Genomic DNA, 16,342 nt, shown 5'->3' with positions numbered 1-16,342 from the left:
ACTGAACTGGTAATACACATAAAATGATTGTGGCTTTAAAAAAAATTAGTTTTTTAGTAAGCTAATGGAAGATTTAATATATTAATTAACAATATGTCTATTTCAGTGAATACGATTAGTCTACAAATCTACTTTCTGACCTAAATCAACGTAAGAGCAATCCCACAACAACTTGATCAAAACTAGCATGGAATAAATAATTATTATTGCCGTGGTTGTGGGTTGCAGAAAGAAAGTATTTCTCTGAAATACAGAAAGAGTATACATAGGCCCACGGACATTGACAATGATGACGACGATGATGACGAAGATGCTTTCACTCAAGGCGGACACGTTTCCGTGGCGATGCAGGAGGATCCAATGAGAAAGCAGTAGGAGAGCTTGGGCGTGACTCAGGAAGGAACTCCATGTTATACCTTTCAATGTATGGCTGAGCCACGTGCCATACCTGAATAATCACATAAAACACACACTCCTGAATGAAAATTCTGCTAAATTACCATATTGATATATTAATTAAATTAATATAAGGTCAGATGTATGGTTATGACCCCGGACTTGCCTTCTGGTCTAGAAGAAGACGATGGACTGCCTCAATATCTGGAGACATAAACCTATCCTTGATCCATGGCCTGAGAAAAGGGAAGGTAGAACGGGTGTGGAGAATAGAAGAGAAGGGGGAAAGAGAGAAGGAGAAGGGGGGGACACAGGGAGGAGAAAAAGGGGAGACAGAGAGGACGACAAGAGGGAAAGGCAGAGGAGTGAAGAATAGGTGTATGCAGAGAGGAGGAACAAAGTGGGAAAGTTGGGGCATTGCATGAGTAGAAGAGGAGGCACATGAAGAAGAGGGACATTGGATAAATATTAACCAATGTGCCCAATACTTTCAAAGGACCGTGATGTGAGTTATGTGTGTGTGTGTTTGTGGCAGTGTACACACTGGCTGAATCTGTTTGACTTACTTGACTACGCTACGTACAAGGTCATAGACCTTCTCCAGCGGTGTTGTGGTACGCAGGGGACGGAGAAACTCAATGCCCTGGCAGGCAGCTATCAGCTCAATAGCGAGAACTGGAGGTGGAGGAAGTGGGAGAGGTTATGGACCAATTGTGGGCCAGCTGCAGTGCTATGCCCTACTACAGAAAGACTACTCTTTTAGTGTGTCTGTGTCTTTGTGTATGACAACTTACTGTTGAGAGATAGCCTAGTAGGAAGCATGACAAAAATTTTGCTGACAGTCGATCAATTAGCCTATGTCAGATAACGTATAAATTGCTAGTAAAAGGGCAATTTCACTTATTTTTACAACTTGATGTGAGATGGCTGCCCACCATGAAAGTTGTTTATGGGCAAAGAAAAACTGTAATCCATTGTTTTTAGAAAGCCACGGCAAACTTCAACTGACTTTTGCCACAGCTAGCTAAAAATCTGTGGGTGTAATATGGACATTTGAGCATGTTGGTTTCTTAATTTTTAAATAATCCTTTCATCAAAATAAAACAAATAGTTGATTTCAAGGTGTTTTTCAGCATTATTCTAAAACCAGCAGATCTTTTCAATGACTGTTTAAAGGAAGCGGAACCATTTACAATTTCTCTAGACCAATATACTATTTTCAGGGTAAGGAACCATGTTACATAACATTTTAAAACAGTGAAATTATCCTTTAAGTTACTCTAGCCAGCTATCTTAAACTAAACACTTACAATAAATGTATCCAAATTACTGAATGGGCATGCAATGCACATACCCTGACCTTCAGTTGCCACCCAGGAGGCCTGACCTCCCGGGGGCCACCAGTACATTTGGTAAATCACTCTTGCTGAGATAGCAACAGTCATGGCAAAATGTGTAAAACTGCAGGAAATTACTATTGAAAACATAATGTTTCATGTATCCAATAACAAAATGTGTAGACTCACATACTTCCTTCATTTGAAGCAGTACTATGTAAAATGTAATGCAAATACATAACAAGGGATACAAAAAAAGTAATTTCTGGACATACAGGTAAATTGTATTTTAAAACTGGTTGAGCACTCTATATCCTAAACATTGTTGATTTTTTGTTTTTCTTTTGCTGGAACTTCACTGCTGTTGTCAGCATTACAGGGAAGTTACATAATTACCTAGCATATTTACTGTTAGTTGAACAAGACATTCTTCTTTGAAGTAGGTCAATATTTCCCAATTCGGACTACACTGAATCACCCGTCTGCTATGTATACATCAGCCTGCTTGTCTTTCATTACCAGTAAATAGCATTAGTTCAGGTTTAGAGTGACCAATTCATTTAGTACAGACATTCTGTGGCAAAAACAACTGTTGTTCAATTACCCTAAACTTGGCATCACCACGCCCCAGACCAATGTAATGTTTTCCCCCCTTTGTGTGCCTTTTGCTGTTATGTGTGAACTCTAGTAGTCAAGAGAAACCTAATTTTATTCAGTTCTGCTGGCATTTTATAGAAATGCTGGCAAAATGCTGGCTCTCATTTAAGGTGGCAAAATGCTGGCTCAACATTAAGGTGGTGACCCGCTTCTGCAGATTAATGCTTTTCAATATGTTTTATAACCTTGGTAAAGTAAACCCTTACATCTCAAAGAAAGCAATACAGGTACTAATGTAGGTATTTGTAATCTCACATCTGGACAATTGCAACTTGCAGTTTGTGGCGCTCCCTGTTTTTGGCATTAAACCCTTGCAATTCATCCCAAAAACTGCAGCCCACCTGGTATTCAACCTTTCCAAGTTCTTCCATGTCACTCTTATCCTCAAATCAGTCCAATGGCTTCCGGTTGATGTTTGCTTCCACTATAAGACTATAGTCTTTTCTTTCCAACACTGCTGCCTTTCCACTTGATTCTTCTTTGCAAAATTGCTCAAGCTCATTCAAGCTGGATGAGGACCTTTGGTGAACAGCAATTTTCAACTATTTTCACATACTCTCAATAGGATTGAGGTGCAGGCTTTGACTGGGCCTTTCCAGGACTCTGACCTTTTTGTTTTTAAGCCACTCCAGTATGTGTATGTTTAGGGTCTAATCGTCTCTCAAGTACCAGGTCCGTTGAAGGCTTCATGAGGTTTTTGTCCAGAATTTCTCTGTACTTTGCTATATCCATTTTGGCCCCTATCTTGGCAAGCTTTCCAGGCCCTGATGTAGAGAAACATCCCCACAGCATGATGCTGCCACCACCATGCTCCACAGTAGGGATGGTGTACTCAGGACTAAGTGCAGTGTTAGGCTTGCACCAAATATAGCACGTGTCTTCCAGTTCAGTCGTGGAACACTGTAGCTCCTTAGGAGTTGCCATAGGCCTCTTGGTTGTGTCCTTGACTAGTGCCCTTCTCACTGGGACACTCAGTCTTTGGGGACAGCCTGCTCCAAAGAATTTTACCATAGTTGTTCTAAAACGTTTTGCCATATTTCTTAATGGACTTCACTGTGCTCTGGGCATATTCAATGCCTGTTCCTATATCATACCCATGATTGTTGCCTTTATTAAAGAACCCTTTTCCTGATTTGCTTTGAATGTTCCTTTGTGTTCATGGTGTAGTTTTTGTTTGGAATTGTATTAACCAACGGTGGGACCTCCCAGAGACAGATATACTTTACCAGAAATTATGCTAAATATCTTAGCTGCACACAGGTGGAGTACATTTAACTAATAACGAGACTTGGTTGCAGCTCCTTCAGGTGTGTCATAGCAAAGAGGGTGAATACTTATGCAATAAAATATTTTCTGTTTTATATTTGAAATACATTTGGACCAATTTTCTGATTTTGTTTTTCACTTTGACATAATAGGCTTTGTTTTGCTGATCATATTGATTAAATCAAACAATAAAATGTGGATTAAATCAACAATAAAATGTGGAAGTCCAACGGGGTGAAGTCCATCTTGGCAAAGAAAGCCAAGATGAAAGGCACCCTCATCGATAACCAGTTTAAATAGAGGGATGTGCCATGCAGGAAAGTACATACTTTTTATAATCAAATGTGTATATATATATCATTTTTTATAATGAGTAAGACGCATTAAATATCACTGGATCATGTTGTTCTGCCACCTGGCTATCCTAATGAGAGTTACCGACCCGGCTAAGAGTGTCAACTAAATGACTAACGAGTGAGTGTAAAACTGCAGCTCAGCATGTGTGAAGCCTAAGTCAATCAAACATAAATCTCTTCAATGAACAGTAAGTTGTCCACCTTGTTCCACATGTTCCACCACCCTCAGTGCTTTCCTGGCTGCCCAGCCCCCCATGGAGACATGGTCCTCCGTGGCCGCGCTGGTGGACAGGGAGTCCACTGAAGATGGGTGGCACAGCACCTTGTTCTCTGAAACTACAAACACACACACGATGTCAGCTTACGGACTTGACCTTTTGACTCCCTATGGGAATTGAAAATCCAGGCCCGGGGAGTACCTAAAGCAATATAATGGGAATAATTAACGTTATATTCTATTAGGTAGGTATTAGGCTTGGCCCTACTGCACAAAGCGCCCTAGGACAAGGTGTGTTTGGACATAAAATAGGTATGTAATCTCCTGAATGTGCAGCTACGGTGTATACAGTAACAGTCAAATGTTTGGACACACCCATTCGAGTGAACGGGATGTCCAAATGTTTGACTGGTACTGTAGCTACTATCCTGAATGTACGGAGGTGCACGGCTATCCCGGACTAACCCAAGGACGCAGCTGTACAGTGTGCTATCATGAAGCCGGAGTTGAGCCCTCCCTCGTTGACTAGGAAGGCTGGCAGCTCACTCAGAGACGGGTTACACAGACGCTCAATTCTCCTCTCACTGATGGCCGCCAGCTCATGGACACCTATGGCCAAGAAGTCCAGGGCCTAAACATTTGGAGAGACAGAAAGAGAGAGAGGTAGAGGGCAAAAGAGAGAGAGAGGTAGAGAGAGGCCCCTGACTTGTCTCTGTACTGTACCTTAGCAGGGTACTCTCCGTGGAAGTTCCCCCCAGAGATGGTCTCACCTCTCTTTGCAAACACCATCTGATTTCAGCCGTTAAAGATACAACTGGTGCATTTGTATAAAGGTTGAATGTTTCACCTTTTACCGTGGAGTAGCTGTTAAATAGTTACATGGTCACATACACACACGTTCACACACATAGAGACACAACCATTCACACTCACTCAGACCCAGTGAAGGATATTGGGTTGTCGGTCGCACTGTTGATCTCTGTGTTGATAATTTTCTTGGCAAAGTCTATTGTGTCGTTAACAATACCGTGCACCTGTGATGGAAGGAGACAAAGACAATGGTTCGAGTTACAAAAAAAGACTGGGATATCTAGTCCGCTCTAGTCCTTGTATTTATATGAGTTGATCTCCCCGTATTAAATCACCTGGGGACAGCAGCGCATGGTATAGGCATCCTGGACTCTGTCGCAGAAACGATGGCTCTCTGTATCAACGAAGAACACATGGAAACTTCATCATCCAACCATTATTTATCCCAACTCAACAAAAGACAAATGCACACACACGCGCACATAAACAAATAGAAACCGAGGGTCATCCACAACGCAGCACCCTGACAAACTGGGTCACCTGCAATCTCTGAGGGGTGGTGGTCAGAGTGCAGGAGGGAGCGGAATCTCCTGGCCACCTCTATCTGTCCAGAATGGGGCCGCAGCGCGTGGATTTCTGCAATCACAGAAGGGATTAGCGTAGCCTAGCGTAATCCAGTCTCACTCACAATGTCCACTGTTGCGGCCCTGCGGCAAGGGTGAGGAATGCACGTGGGTTAGGCGGCAGCTAGAAATGTCAGGGATGGGGGTTGATGTCCCATTGTTCATGCACACACAGGGACAGAATCAATCCACATCATTGGAGGCTGACATCGAATGGCAATTTTCCTGCCATAGCATGGGCTTATCCCCTGCTTCTATCGGTACAGACGGAAAACCCCTTCCCCTCGGCGGGGTTAACCCTAACTCCCCCCGCTCACCGCTGTCGAAGGCCTTGGAGGTCCCTTTGAGCACCTCCAAAGTGATAGCAGCAATGATGTCCGCCTGCCTGGCGATGGCCAAGGCCCTCTCCACAGCCTCTGCCCCAAGGGACGTGATCATCTGGGTCCCATTGATCAGAGCCAGACCCTGGGGCCAGACAGGGAGAGACAGAGAACATAGCAAACGTCTGTGGTTGGTTCTTACATCTCTCTCGTGTCACTCTCCCTGTTTTGTCATCTCTGCCGCTGATAACTGGGCTAACATATGCAGTGTTTATGAAGATATTTCTGTGTTTTTGTGTAGACCACAGTAAAAGTAGCGGCGGAGAGTGAGAGAGACAGAGAGAGAGCGATGACATGTCTCTCAGCCCCACATAAAATCATCATCCACCTGAAGTCCTGGACACAGTTCCGTAATTTACTAGCAGTGAGAAGAAGCAGTGAGGAGGAGCTTTCAAAAGGGCAATTAGGAGTAGCAAACAGGAGGAGCTCAAAAAAGATGACTCGGGAATATTCTACAACATTCTCTGAAGGGTAGAGCTGAACCAAAGAAGAGTTTGTATTGATCCACCACGTTTATTTACCTTTGACAAATCAAACATCCCTTCAACAAACCAAAACGTAGTTTCTGGTCCCTGTACTTATGTGGCACATCAGAGAATGTTCTGAGCTAACAGTAGGTATTTGCAGACTGATTGGCTTACTGGTGATTTATTTATATGTTTTATTGATCAATAACACACGGATATGTGCAGTACAGTATGTAGATGAATGGGCCATCTTCAACTCACCTCTACCTTACATACACTGCTCAAAAAAGTTAAGGGAACACCTAATCATCACAGTATAACACCAAGTCAATTAAACTTCAGGGATATCCATCTGTCCAGTTAGGAGCCATAAGAGATTGTGAATCAACGTCACTTGTTTTGGTGCAAATGAAAGTGACAACAGGTGCGTTGGAGAGGCAACAGCAAGACAACCCTCAAAAAGGGAATTGTTTTGCAGGTGGTGGCCACAGACAATTGGCCTCTCCTTGTCCTTCCTGACTGATTCTTCTCTAGATTTATGTTATGCTAGTGTCCTTGTCACTACTGATAGCATTAGGTGGTACCTGCAGCCCATTCAGGTTGCACAGGTAGTCCACCTCCTCTAAGATGGCACATCCATACGTGCCGTTACAAGATGATTTGCTGTGTCTCCCAGTACAGTCTCAAAAACATGGAGGAGAGTTGGACAGGGCAGTAGAAGGGCATCAACCCAGCAGCAGGACCGGTCTCTACTCCTTTGTGCGAGGAGGAACAGGACGAGTACTGCCAGAGCCCAACAAAATGACCTCCAGCAGGCTACTGATGTGCATGTTTCTGACCAAACTGTCAGAAACAGTCTCCATGAGTGTGGCAGGAAGGCCCGATATCCTCTACTGGGACCTGTGCTCAAAGCCCAGCACTGTGCAGCTTGATTGGCATGCACTCGAAGTGAACACCAGAATTGGCAGGTCCGCCATTGGCGCCCCGTTCTCTTCACAGATGAGAACAGGTTGACACTGAACATGTGACAGAGGTGAAAGAGTCTGGAGATGCCGTGGTGAACGTCATGCTGCCTGCAACATCATCCATCATGACCGGTTTGGAGGTGGGTCAGTGATTGTCTGGGGAGGTATCGACCTCCACATACTAGCCAACGGTGCCCAGACTGCTGTTAGGTACCAGGATGAAGTAGTCATAGTCATAGTCAGACTTTACGCTGGTACAGTGGGCCCTGGGTTCCTCCTGGTGCAGGACAATGCCCAGCCTCATGTGGCCAGAGTGTGTAGGCAGTTCCTAGAAGACTAAGGCGTTGATGCCATTGACAGGCCCTCACGTTCCACGGACCTGGATCCGATTGAGAACCTCTGGGACATTACAGTATGTATCGGTGCATCCGATGCCACCAAGTAGCACCACAGACTGTCCAGGAGCTCACTGATGCCCTGATCCAGGTCTGGAAGGAGATCCCCCAGGACACCATCTGCTGTCTCATCAGGAGCATTCCCAGACGTTGTCAGGGGTGCATACAGGTACATGGGAGCCATACAGACTACTGAGTCACATTATGAGAATGTTAAAACAAAACATATGAAATTCACACAAGTTGGAACAGCCTGTGATTTCAATTGTTTACTTAGATTTTTGGTGTGAGTTTTAATCCAGCCCTCAATCGTTTGGTGATTTTGGTTTCGATTGCCCGTTGTTACGTCGTTTTGTTCTCATCTAATTATACAATGTACTGTAAAGATTTAGAATTTTTATATATTTCATATATGTTCCCTGAATTTTTATGAGCAGTGTAGTAACAGAATAGTGTGGGTTAGGGTTAGGGTCAATTAACAGAACATATTCTTCCATCCAGGAAGGACATTTCCGTTTCAAACACATGAAAACGGTCAACACCAGCACGCTGAACGTGCACACATAAAGGCATTATGGGATGTGTTTTCACTTTACCTCCTTGGGCTTCAGAGATATTGGCTTAAGTCCATGAGCCTCAAGTACCTGAACAGAGACAAAATCATCAAAGAGGAGAAAAACAAACCTGAAAGGTCAAGGGTTGTAGTAACACAAACATGTTTTCTCAACTGACATTTTAGAGCAGTATATTGCAAAGCAGGATTAATAAGTTAACCAGTATAAACGCCCCAATAATTTTTTGAAAAAGCAATTTTTTTCCGGATAGCTTTAGATCGGCTAAATCTAATTCAAGAACCACAGCTAAGTTTAGCATTCTGAATGAACTAAAAACAAGTACACATTTATTTACAAATGTTAATTAAAGTTTGCTGTCCAATAATTTTGATCCTGTTTTGTTTTATATCCCTTCTAAGATATTTGATGAGAAACATAAGTTTGCGTAGCATACCACTAAGGAATGAGTTGGCCCACCTCTGTTTCCATCGCAATCTCAACATTGTCAATAGGGACATTGTGCAATAACCCTATCATACAGCCCAAGTGAGAACATGCAGAATTAGCTGTTTCTTAGTTACAGTACAGATCTGACCAGCTAGAGGGGCCATGACAAAACATTCAGTCTTGTAAACATTAGAGGCAGGATTCTACAAAGTTCACCTTCAATACATTTTGACACATACATATATATATATATATACACAACCCTGTTTCCAAAAACGTTGGGACGCTGTGTAAAATGCAAACAATCAGAATGCAATGGTGTGCAAATCATTTAGCCCTATATTTAATTGAAAATAGTATAAAGACAACATATCAAATATTGGAACTGACAAGTGCTATTGTTATTGGGAAAATACATGCCCATTTTGAATTTGATGCCAGCAACACATTTTAAAAGGTTTGGGACAGGAGCACTGTGTTGCATCACTTCTTCTTTTAACAAAAAATTGTAAGGGTTCGGGAACTGAGGACACCAATTGCTGTAGTTTTGAAAGTGAAATGTATTCCCATTCTTGCTTGATATAGGATTTTGGCTGCTCAGCAGTTCAGGGTCTCCTTTGTCGTATTTCTAGTTTCATAATACGCCAAATGTTTTCAATGGGATTGGTTCCATTTCCAAAAATAATTTCACATTTCGATTAGTCAGACTTGCTTTGCATTTTGCCTCAGTCCATCTTCAATGAGGACAGGCCCAGAGAAGACCTACTTTGCATTTTACCTCAGTCTATCTTCAATGAGCTCAGGCCCAGAGAAGACCTGCTTTGCATTTTGCCTCAGTCCATCTTCAATGAGCTCGGGCCCAGAGAAGACCTGCTTTGCATTTTGCCTCAGTCCATCTTCAATGAGTTTGGGCTCAGAGAAGGCAGTAGCGGATCTGGATCTTGTTTAGCTATCATTTCTGTTTTGCGTGGTAGAGCTTTAACTTGCATTTGTGGATACAGCAACATACCACTACAGAATTGTGTCTGTTTTTAATGCAGTGCTGCCTGAGGGCCCAAAGATCACGGCCATCCAATATTAGTTTTTGGCCTTGTCCCATGCATACAGAGATTTCTAAGGATTCTCTGAATCTTTTAATGATATTATGTACCGGTGATGATGAGCTCCCCAAACTTCACATTGAGAAACGTTATTCTTAAATTGTTGCACTATTTGCCTGCGCAGTCTTTCACAGAGTGGAGAACCCCACCCCATCCTCACTTCTGACAGACACATCCTCTCTGGAATGTTCTTTTTATACCCAATCATGTAACTGACCTGTTGCAAATTGACCTAATTAGTGGTATGATATTCCACCAGGTTTAGTTTTTTAGCATTACACACCTTTTCCAGTTTTTTGTTGCCTCTGTCCCAACCTTTTTGAAACGTGTTGCTGGCATCAAATTCATCGTGGGCATATATTTTCCAAGACACAATAACATCTCTCAGTTTCAACATTTGATAGGTTGTCTTTGTACTATTTTCTATTGAATATAGGGTTTAAATGATTTGCAAATCATTGCATTCTGTTTTTACTTACTTTTTACGCAGTGTCCCATCTTTTTTGGAAACGTGGTTGTGTGTATATATATATATATATATATATATATATATATATATATATATATATATATATATATATATACACTCACCTAAAGGATTATTAGGAACACCATACTAATACTGTGTTTGATCCCCTTTCGCCTTCAGAACTGCCTTAATTCTATGTGGCATTGATTCAACAAGGTGCTGAAAGCATTCTTTAGAAATGTTGGCCCATATTGATAGATTTGTGGGATGCACATCCAGGGCACGAAGCTCCCGTTCCAACACATCCCAAAGATGCTCTATTGGGTTGAGATCTGGTGACTGTGGGGGCCATTTCAGTACAGTGAACTCATTGTCATGTTCAAGAAACCAATTTGAAATTATTCGAGCTTTGTGACATGGTGCATTATCCTGCTGGAAGTAGCCATCAGAGGATGGGTACATGGTGGTCATAAAGGGATGGACATGGTCAGAAACAATGCTCAGGTAGGCTGTGGCATTTAAATGATGCCCAATTGGCACTAAGGGGCCTAAAGTGTGCCAAGAAAACATCCCCCACACCATTACACCACCACCAGCAGCCTGCACAGTGGTAACAAGGCATGATGGATCCATGTTCTCATTCTGTTTACGCCAAATTCTGACTCTACCATCTGAATGTCTCAACAGAAATCGAGACTCATCAGACCAGGCAACATTCTTCCAGTCTTCAACTGTCCAATTTTGGTGAGCTTGTGCAAATTGTAGCCTCTTTTTCCTATTTGTAGTGGAGATGAGTGGTACCCGGTGGGGTCTTCTGCTGTTGTAGCCCATCCGCCTCAAGGTTGTGCGTGTTGTGGCTTCACAAATGCTTTGCTGCATACCTCGGTTGTAACAAGTGGTTATTTCAGTCAAAGTTGCTCTTCTATCAGCATGAATCAGTCGGCCCATTCTCCTCTGACCTCTAGCATCAACAAGGCATTTTTGCCCACAGGATTGCCGCTTTACTGGATGTTTTTCCCTTTTCACACCATTCTTTGTAAACCCTAGAAATGATTGTGCGTGAAAATCCCAGTAACTGAGCAGATTGTGAAATACTCAGTCTGGCACCAACAACCATGCCACGCTCAAAATTGCTTAAATCACCTTTTTTTCCCATTCTGGCATTCAGTTTGGAGTTCAGGAGATTGTCTTGACCAGGAGCACACCCCTAAATGCTTTGAAGCAACTGCCATGTGATTGGTTGATTAGATAATTGCATTAATGAGAAATTGAACAGGTGTTCCTAATAATCCTTTAGGTGAGTGTATACACACACACACACACACACACACACACAGTACCAGTCAAAAGTTTGGACACACCAAGTCATTCAAGGCGATTTCTCTAGTTTTACAATTTTCCACATTGTAGAATAACAGTGAGGACTCATCCCAACATCTACTGTTCAGAGACTGCAATAATGCAGCCTTAATGGTTGAATTGCTGCACCAAAACTGAAGGACATGAAAAAGAGACTTTCTTGGGCCAAGAAACCCAAGAAATAGAAATTAGACCAGTGTAATTCTATCCTTCGATCTGATGAGTTTAAATTTCAGATTTTTGGTTCCAACCACCTTGTCTTTGTGAGACGCAGAGTGGGTGAATTGATGATCTCCACATGCGTGGTTCCCACTGTGAAGCATGGAGGAGCAGGTGTGATGGTGTGGGGGTGCTTTGCCGTTGACACTGTCTGTGATTCATTCAGAATTCAATGCCCACTCAACCAGCATGGCTACTGCAGCATTCTGCAGTGATACACCATCCCATCTGGTTTGCACTTTTGAGACAATCATTTGTTTTTTCAACAGGAAGGAAGAATTGAAGAATCTAAAATATGTATTTTCATATGTTTAAAACATTTTGAGCACTACATTATTCGATGTGTGTTATTTCATAGTTTGGATGTATTCACTGTTATTCTACATTTGAAAAGTAGTAAAAATAAATACCCTTGAATGAGTAGGTGTGTACACACTTTTGATAGTTACTGTATAAAATGGTATAAATACATTGACGTGACATACATATTTGGCATCAGCCCATCCACTTTTAGGCGACCACATCTTGCCTTCACCCATTAGACCAAGAGCCAGGTGAGAGAGGGGTGCCAGGTCTCCACTGGCACCAACTGTTCCTTTCTCAGGGACAAACGACAGGCAGGATGCTGCCAAGATAATCAACCAGAGGTGTAAATGAACAGAACATACTCAAAGCTATGTGTATTTGTTTGTCTAACTTAGTTGTTGTTCTTTGTTATCTGACAATCTTCAAAGACCCTTCTCTGAACTGACACATTCAGTGGAAGCATGGGAGTCAAAATAACTAATGGAACAAAAGAACCAATGGAACTGACAGAACCCAAAGATATTCTTTGATATTCCTGAGGTCAAACAGGTGAAAGTCACAGTTAATAAAATGATTACCATTGAAGGCCTCAATCATTCTATGCAGGGTTTCCAGGGAGATTCCACTGTATCCTTTAGCCAGGACATTTATTCTCAGAGCCAGCAACATCCTAGTCCTCTCTGGAGTCAGTGGGCTGCCGACACCTAAACACCAGAGTTTAATGGGGAAGCTGTGGACTGACGACTGTGTTTGGTATGGTGTGGTCCTCAAGACAAGACAAGATCAGACTTAACATATGTGCTTTCCTTATAGGGGGGTAATTAAGGGGCCAGACTTCTGGAGTAAGTCGAGTAATATAAGTTAAAAATAAGTAGATGTGTCCACGTTAGACCACTAACCTGCAGAGTGAGATCGCACCAGATTCTCCTGTAGCTCTCTACGGGAATAGAACACATGGCCACATAATAATCATAGAGTGCACTGATCTAACGAGAAATATTCAGAGAAGACAGAGAAACAGTACTGTACTTGAGCTTGTGGACAGGAATGACGGTCCGGGCGAATTTGCCGAACCCTGTGGTGATTCCATAGACAACTGGATGGCGAGAGAAAAAGATGGTTGGTAGCTAACCCGGTTAACGCAGCACTAGGAAGACAGACCCTGACAGGGAGAGGATCGAAACCAGAAACTAAGAGCTCCAACCTCTACGCAGGTCTATAGGCCAAATGTCCTGTCCCCTCTCCTTCTGAAATTCAGATGAATGCTGGCACTGGCAAAATTGTGATTTGTCATGAGTACCAGAACTAATGCTGCTCGTTTCCTCATGTGTCCTGTTGCATTATGACCGATCTGCAGTGCTGTTTATGTAGAATGTCCACAGGGGATTCTGGGTTGCACACCCACACCCTGTGGTGAGGTTTGTACCGTCACAGTCAACTGAGTATTATGTTAAAATCAATTTGAGTTTCTACATGTCCACAGCCTGGTTTATAGATCAGGACAAGTAAAATCAAATCCGCCTGAGCAAAACTCATGCAGTGTCTTTATGGACAGTACAAATCCTGTGACCACATATTTGTAACTCATGCAAGTGTACCTGTTAGGGTTTTCCTGGTTCTGTTTGTACATTTTAATATAGTATCTAAGACCAGTCTGGTAGTAGTTACAGACTTTTATACAGCACCAAAGTTATTAGTTGTAGGTTTTAATACAGCAATAAGACCAGTCTGTTAGCAGTTGTAGGTATTAAAAAAGTACCAAGACAAGTCAGGTCTGTTATATGGTCTCACATACCATCAGTTTCTAAATGAATAGTTCCTATGTTGGATTCTTAAGATGTTAACTTAGACTGTAATGATTCTAACGTGGGTCCCTCACCTTTGTTTTCCTTGACAATGGTGTCCAGGAGCTCTCTGGATTTAACCACCCCGTTTTCTGCCTCAGGACTCAGCTGAAATGATAGCACAGATAGACTACAAGCATATATATATATATATACATATTTACCAGGGGGTAATATATTAAATGAGTAATTACCTTGATCTTGTACAGACCCTTTCCTAAATTGACCAGATCCGTTGAAGTCAAACTGTTGCCGTCTAAGAAAAGGTACTGAAGAGAAGCACATGTTCAAGTTAAACACAGTCTCATTCATAACAAAATATGAGGAAATAACAGTGTTATAGACTTACATTCTCAGATTCTCTGTATGCAGCTGTTCTGTTTGAGTTGTTAAGGAAATGGACTGGAACATGTGCTACATTGTATGTCAGGGGCAGGCAACTACTTTTAGCCCTGGCTGTATACGGGTTGCAACATAATTACAATGATTATGATGAAGACTTACACACTTTTGCAAATTGTCTGTAACTAAGCCCAAGATGCTCTTTACAAATAACTTTAATTTCATACCTTTATTACATTGACGCATAATCACAATGTATTTATATTATTTTGAGAATGAAAAAAATACTTGGAAACAGATGTGCAGAATTAAACTTAGCTAAATTGGACTGCGGCCGCCTGTCAATTTTGGACCGCGGCCGCCTGTTGTCAACCTCTGTTGTATATCAACCCTCAACCTAACTACGGTAAATTCCTTTAATCAATAACTTTTCTGAAAGAAGTTGCCTACTGTGACGCATTTGTAAAATTGCATAATGACAAGCATATCTTCATGTATACAATTTGAATGACTGAACATTTTAGTTAGGCATAAGTTATATTCATAATCCAAATGCTAATCTGGGTAACAAATTCCGTCCAACATATGCATGCGCTGGTCAATGTGGCAATGGAAGGATACAACTGTGAAACTCCAGGCTGGTATGGAATGAAGTCTGAAGACATGGCATCCCCTTCGATGGCTACAAAAAGATAAAAATTTGAATAATGTCAGTATATGAACAACAAGCTATATATTACATATTATGCAATACATTTAAACATTGATAATATTCCAAGGAAAACATTTTTCAATAAGATTTTCTACACGATAAGTTTGTTCAGCTGGCGCCTTTACTTCATTACTCAAGCTTGAAACACGTCTTGTTTCGTTCCCACGGGAAAATGTTGCCGTTTTATTCAATTCGTATACCTTTTTTATTTATTAATTAAATTGGTATGAGAGAGAAATTAGATTAAATCGGATTGAGTTCCTTTACCAATTTCGACAAAGTCGTTGTCTTCGAGGACATCCTCGATGGTGTCATCTTCATCCAACAGCCCCTGTCCTTGGCACCTCCTCGCGAAGAACTTAATGTCTGTCACAGCCTTTTTGATGCCCCCGTTGTCGGGCTTGTTCTTGGTGTACCGCTTGAGCGCCTCGTGCCCCAGCCATTGGATGGTGTATGTGGAGTCCCGACAGGGAACCGTTAACCACTCGTCTCTAATGTGAATCGTATAGCGAGGCATGGCGCGTCAGTTGTTGGGGTGAAATGACTCCCGAGCGTCGCTATCCAAGGTACCAGCTTCCGCCACGACAAAGTTAACAGCCAATCATGGGTGCGCACGGGGACCACGCCACAAGAAAACCCAAAATCTATGGTAGGATAATCTCAATGACTGAATGAAATGGTCAAAACATGTTCACTTCGCTGAAATTGTAGGTAAACAAATTATTTCGTAATCGGTGTTCGGCTCTAAGGTCGATAAGAAGTTTGGCCTCATGCACCCCTACAGCTAGGCTTGCGTCTGTGTACCTGCCTGACATAACGCATACAACCATTGTGCAATGGATAATGTGCTTCTCTGTCCCCTTTGTTATCAAAGCCATTGTAATTACACTGTAATATCAAAGACCCTGTAAAGTTACAAAAAAGTTGTGTCTTTGGGATTATTGTGCCCACTTTGTCTTTCCTAACATACAGCGCGCGCGGAATCTCCTGTCTTGCGCTCACACTGCCTTCCGTGCTCAACGTGAGTGAAAATAAATAACAAACGCACCTCCTAGTGGTAGGGTACTTTAAAATAAGCAATGACGTCATCTCTACTGGAGTGTAGTTGGAAAGTTACAATG

At 42.2% G+C, this 16,342-nt stretch overlaps 1 protein-coding gene across 1 annotated transcript; it reads right to left on the bottom strand.

Moving 5' to 3' along the window:
- Positions 1-278: 278 nt before the first annotated feature.
- On the bottom strand, positions 279-15,863 carry hal (histidine ammonia-lyase). The gene is made up of 20 exons (XM_010889741.4): positions 15,489-15,863; positions 15,131-15,191; positions 14,517-14,544; positions 14,362-14,436; positions 14,203-14,275; positions 13,353-13,419; positions 13,223-13,260; positions 12,902-13,027; positions 12,503-12,642; positions 8,466-8,513; positions 5,980-6,127; positions 5,580-5,675; positions 5,375-5,433; positions 5,183-5,263; positions 4,953-5,018; positions 4,695-4,860; positions 4,214-4,348; positions 963-1,071; positions 563-632; positions 279-448 (listed from the first exon to the last, which is right to left on the bottom strand). Exons 1-20 carry the CDS (start codon positions 15,736-15,738, stop codon positions 317-319), a joined length of 1,968 nt encoding a protein of 655 aa, XP_010888043.1. The 5' UTR covers positions 15,739-15,863; the 3' UTR covers positions 279-316.
- Between the last annotated feature and the right edge of the window lie 479 nt (positions 15,864-16,342).

This window comes from Esox lucius, chromosome 19 (genome assembly GCF_011004845.1).
Source record: "Esox lucius isolate fEsoLuc1 chromosome 19, fEsoLuc1.pri, whole genome shotgun sequence".
Classification (NCBI taxonomy): Eukaryota; Metazoa; Chordata; class Actinopteri; order Esociformes; family Esocidae; genus Esox; species Esox lucius.
This window is presented reverse-complemented; position numbering and strand designations above follow the sequence as displayed.

Excerpts from the sequence above, each read along its gene's own strand:
- hal (XM_010889741.4), bottom strand. The coding sequence starts at position 15,738 with ATGCCTCGCTATACGATTCACATTAGAGACGAGTGGTTAACGGTTCCC. Across the intron at positions 13,028-13,222 it reads GGTGCGATCTCACTCTGCAG|GTGTCGGCAGCCCACTGACT; the intron begins GTTAGTGGTCTA and ends TCTGGTGTTTAG. Across the intron at positions 633-962 it reads CTTGTACGTAGCGTAGTCAA|GCCATGGATCAAGGATAGGT; the intron begins GTAAGTCAAACA and ends CCCTTTTCTCAG.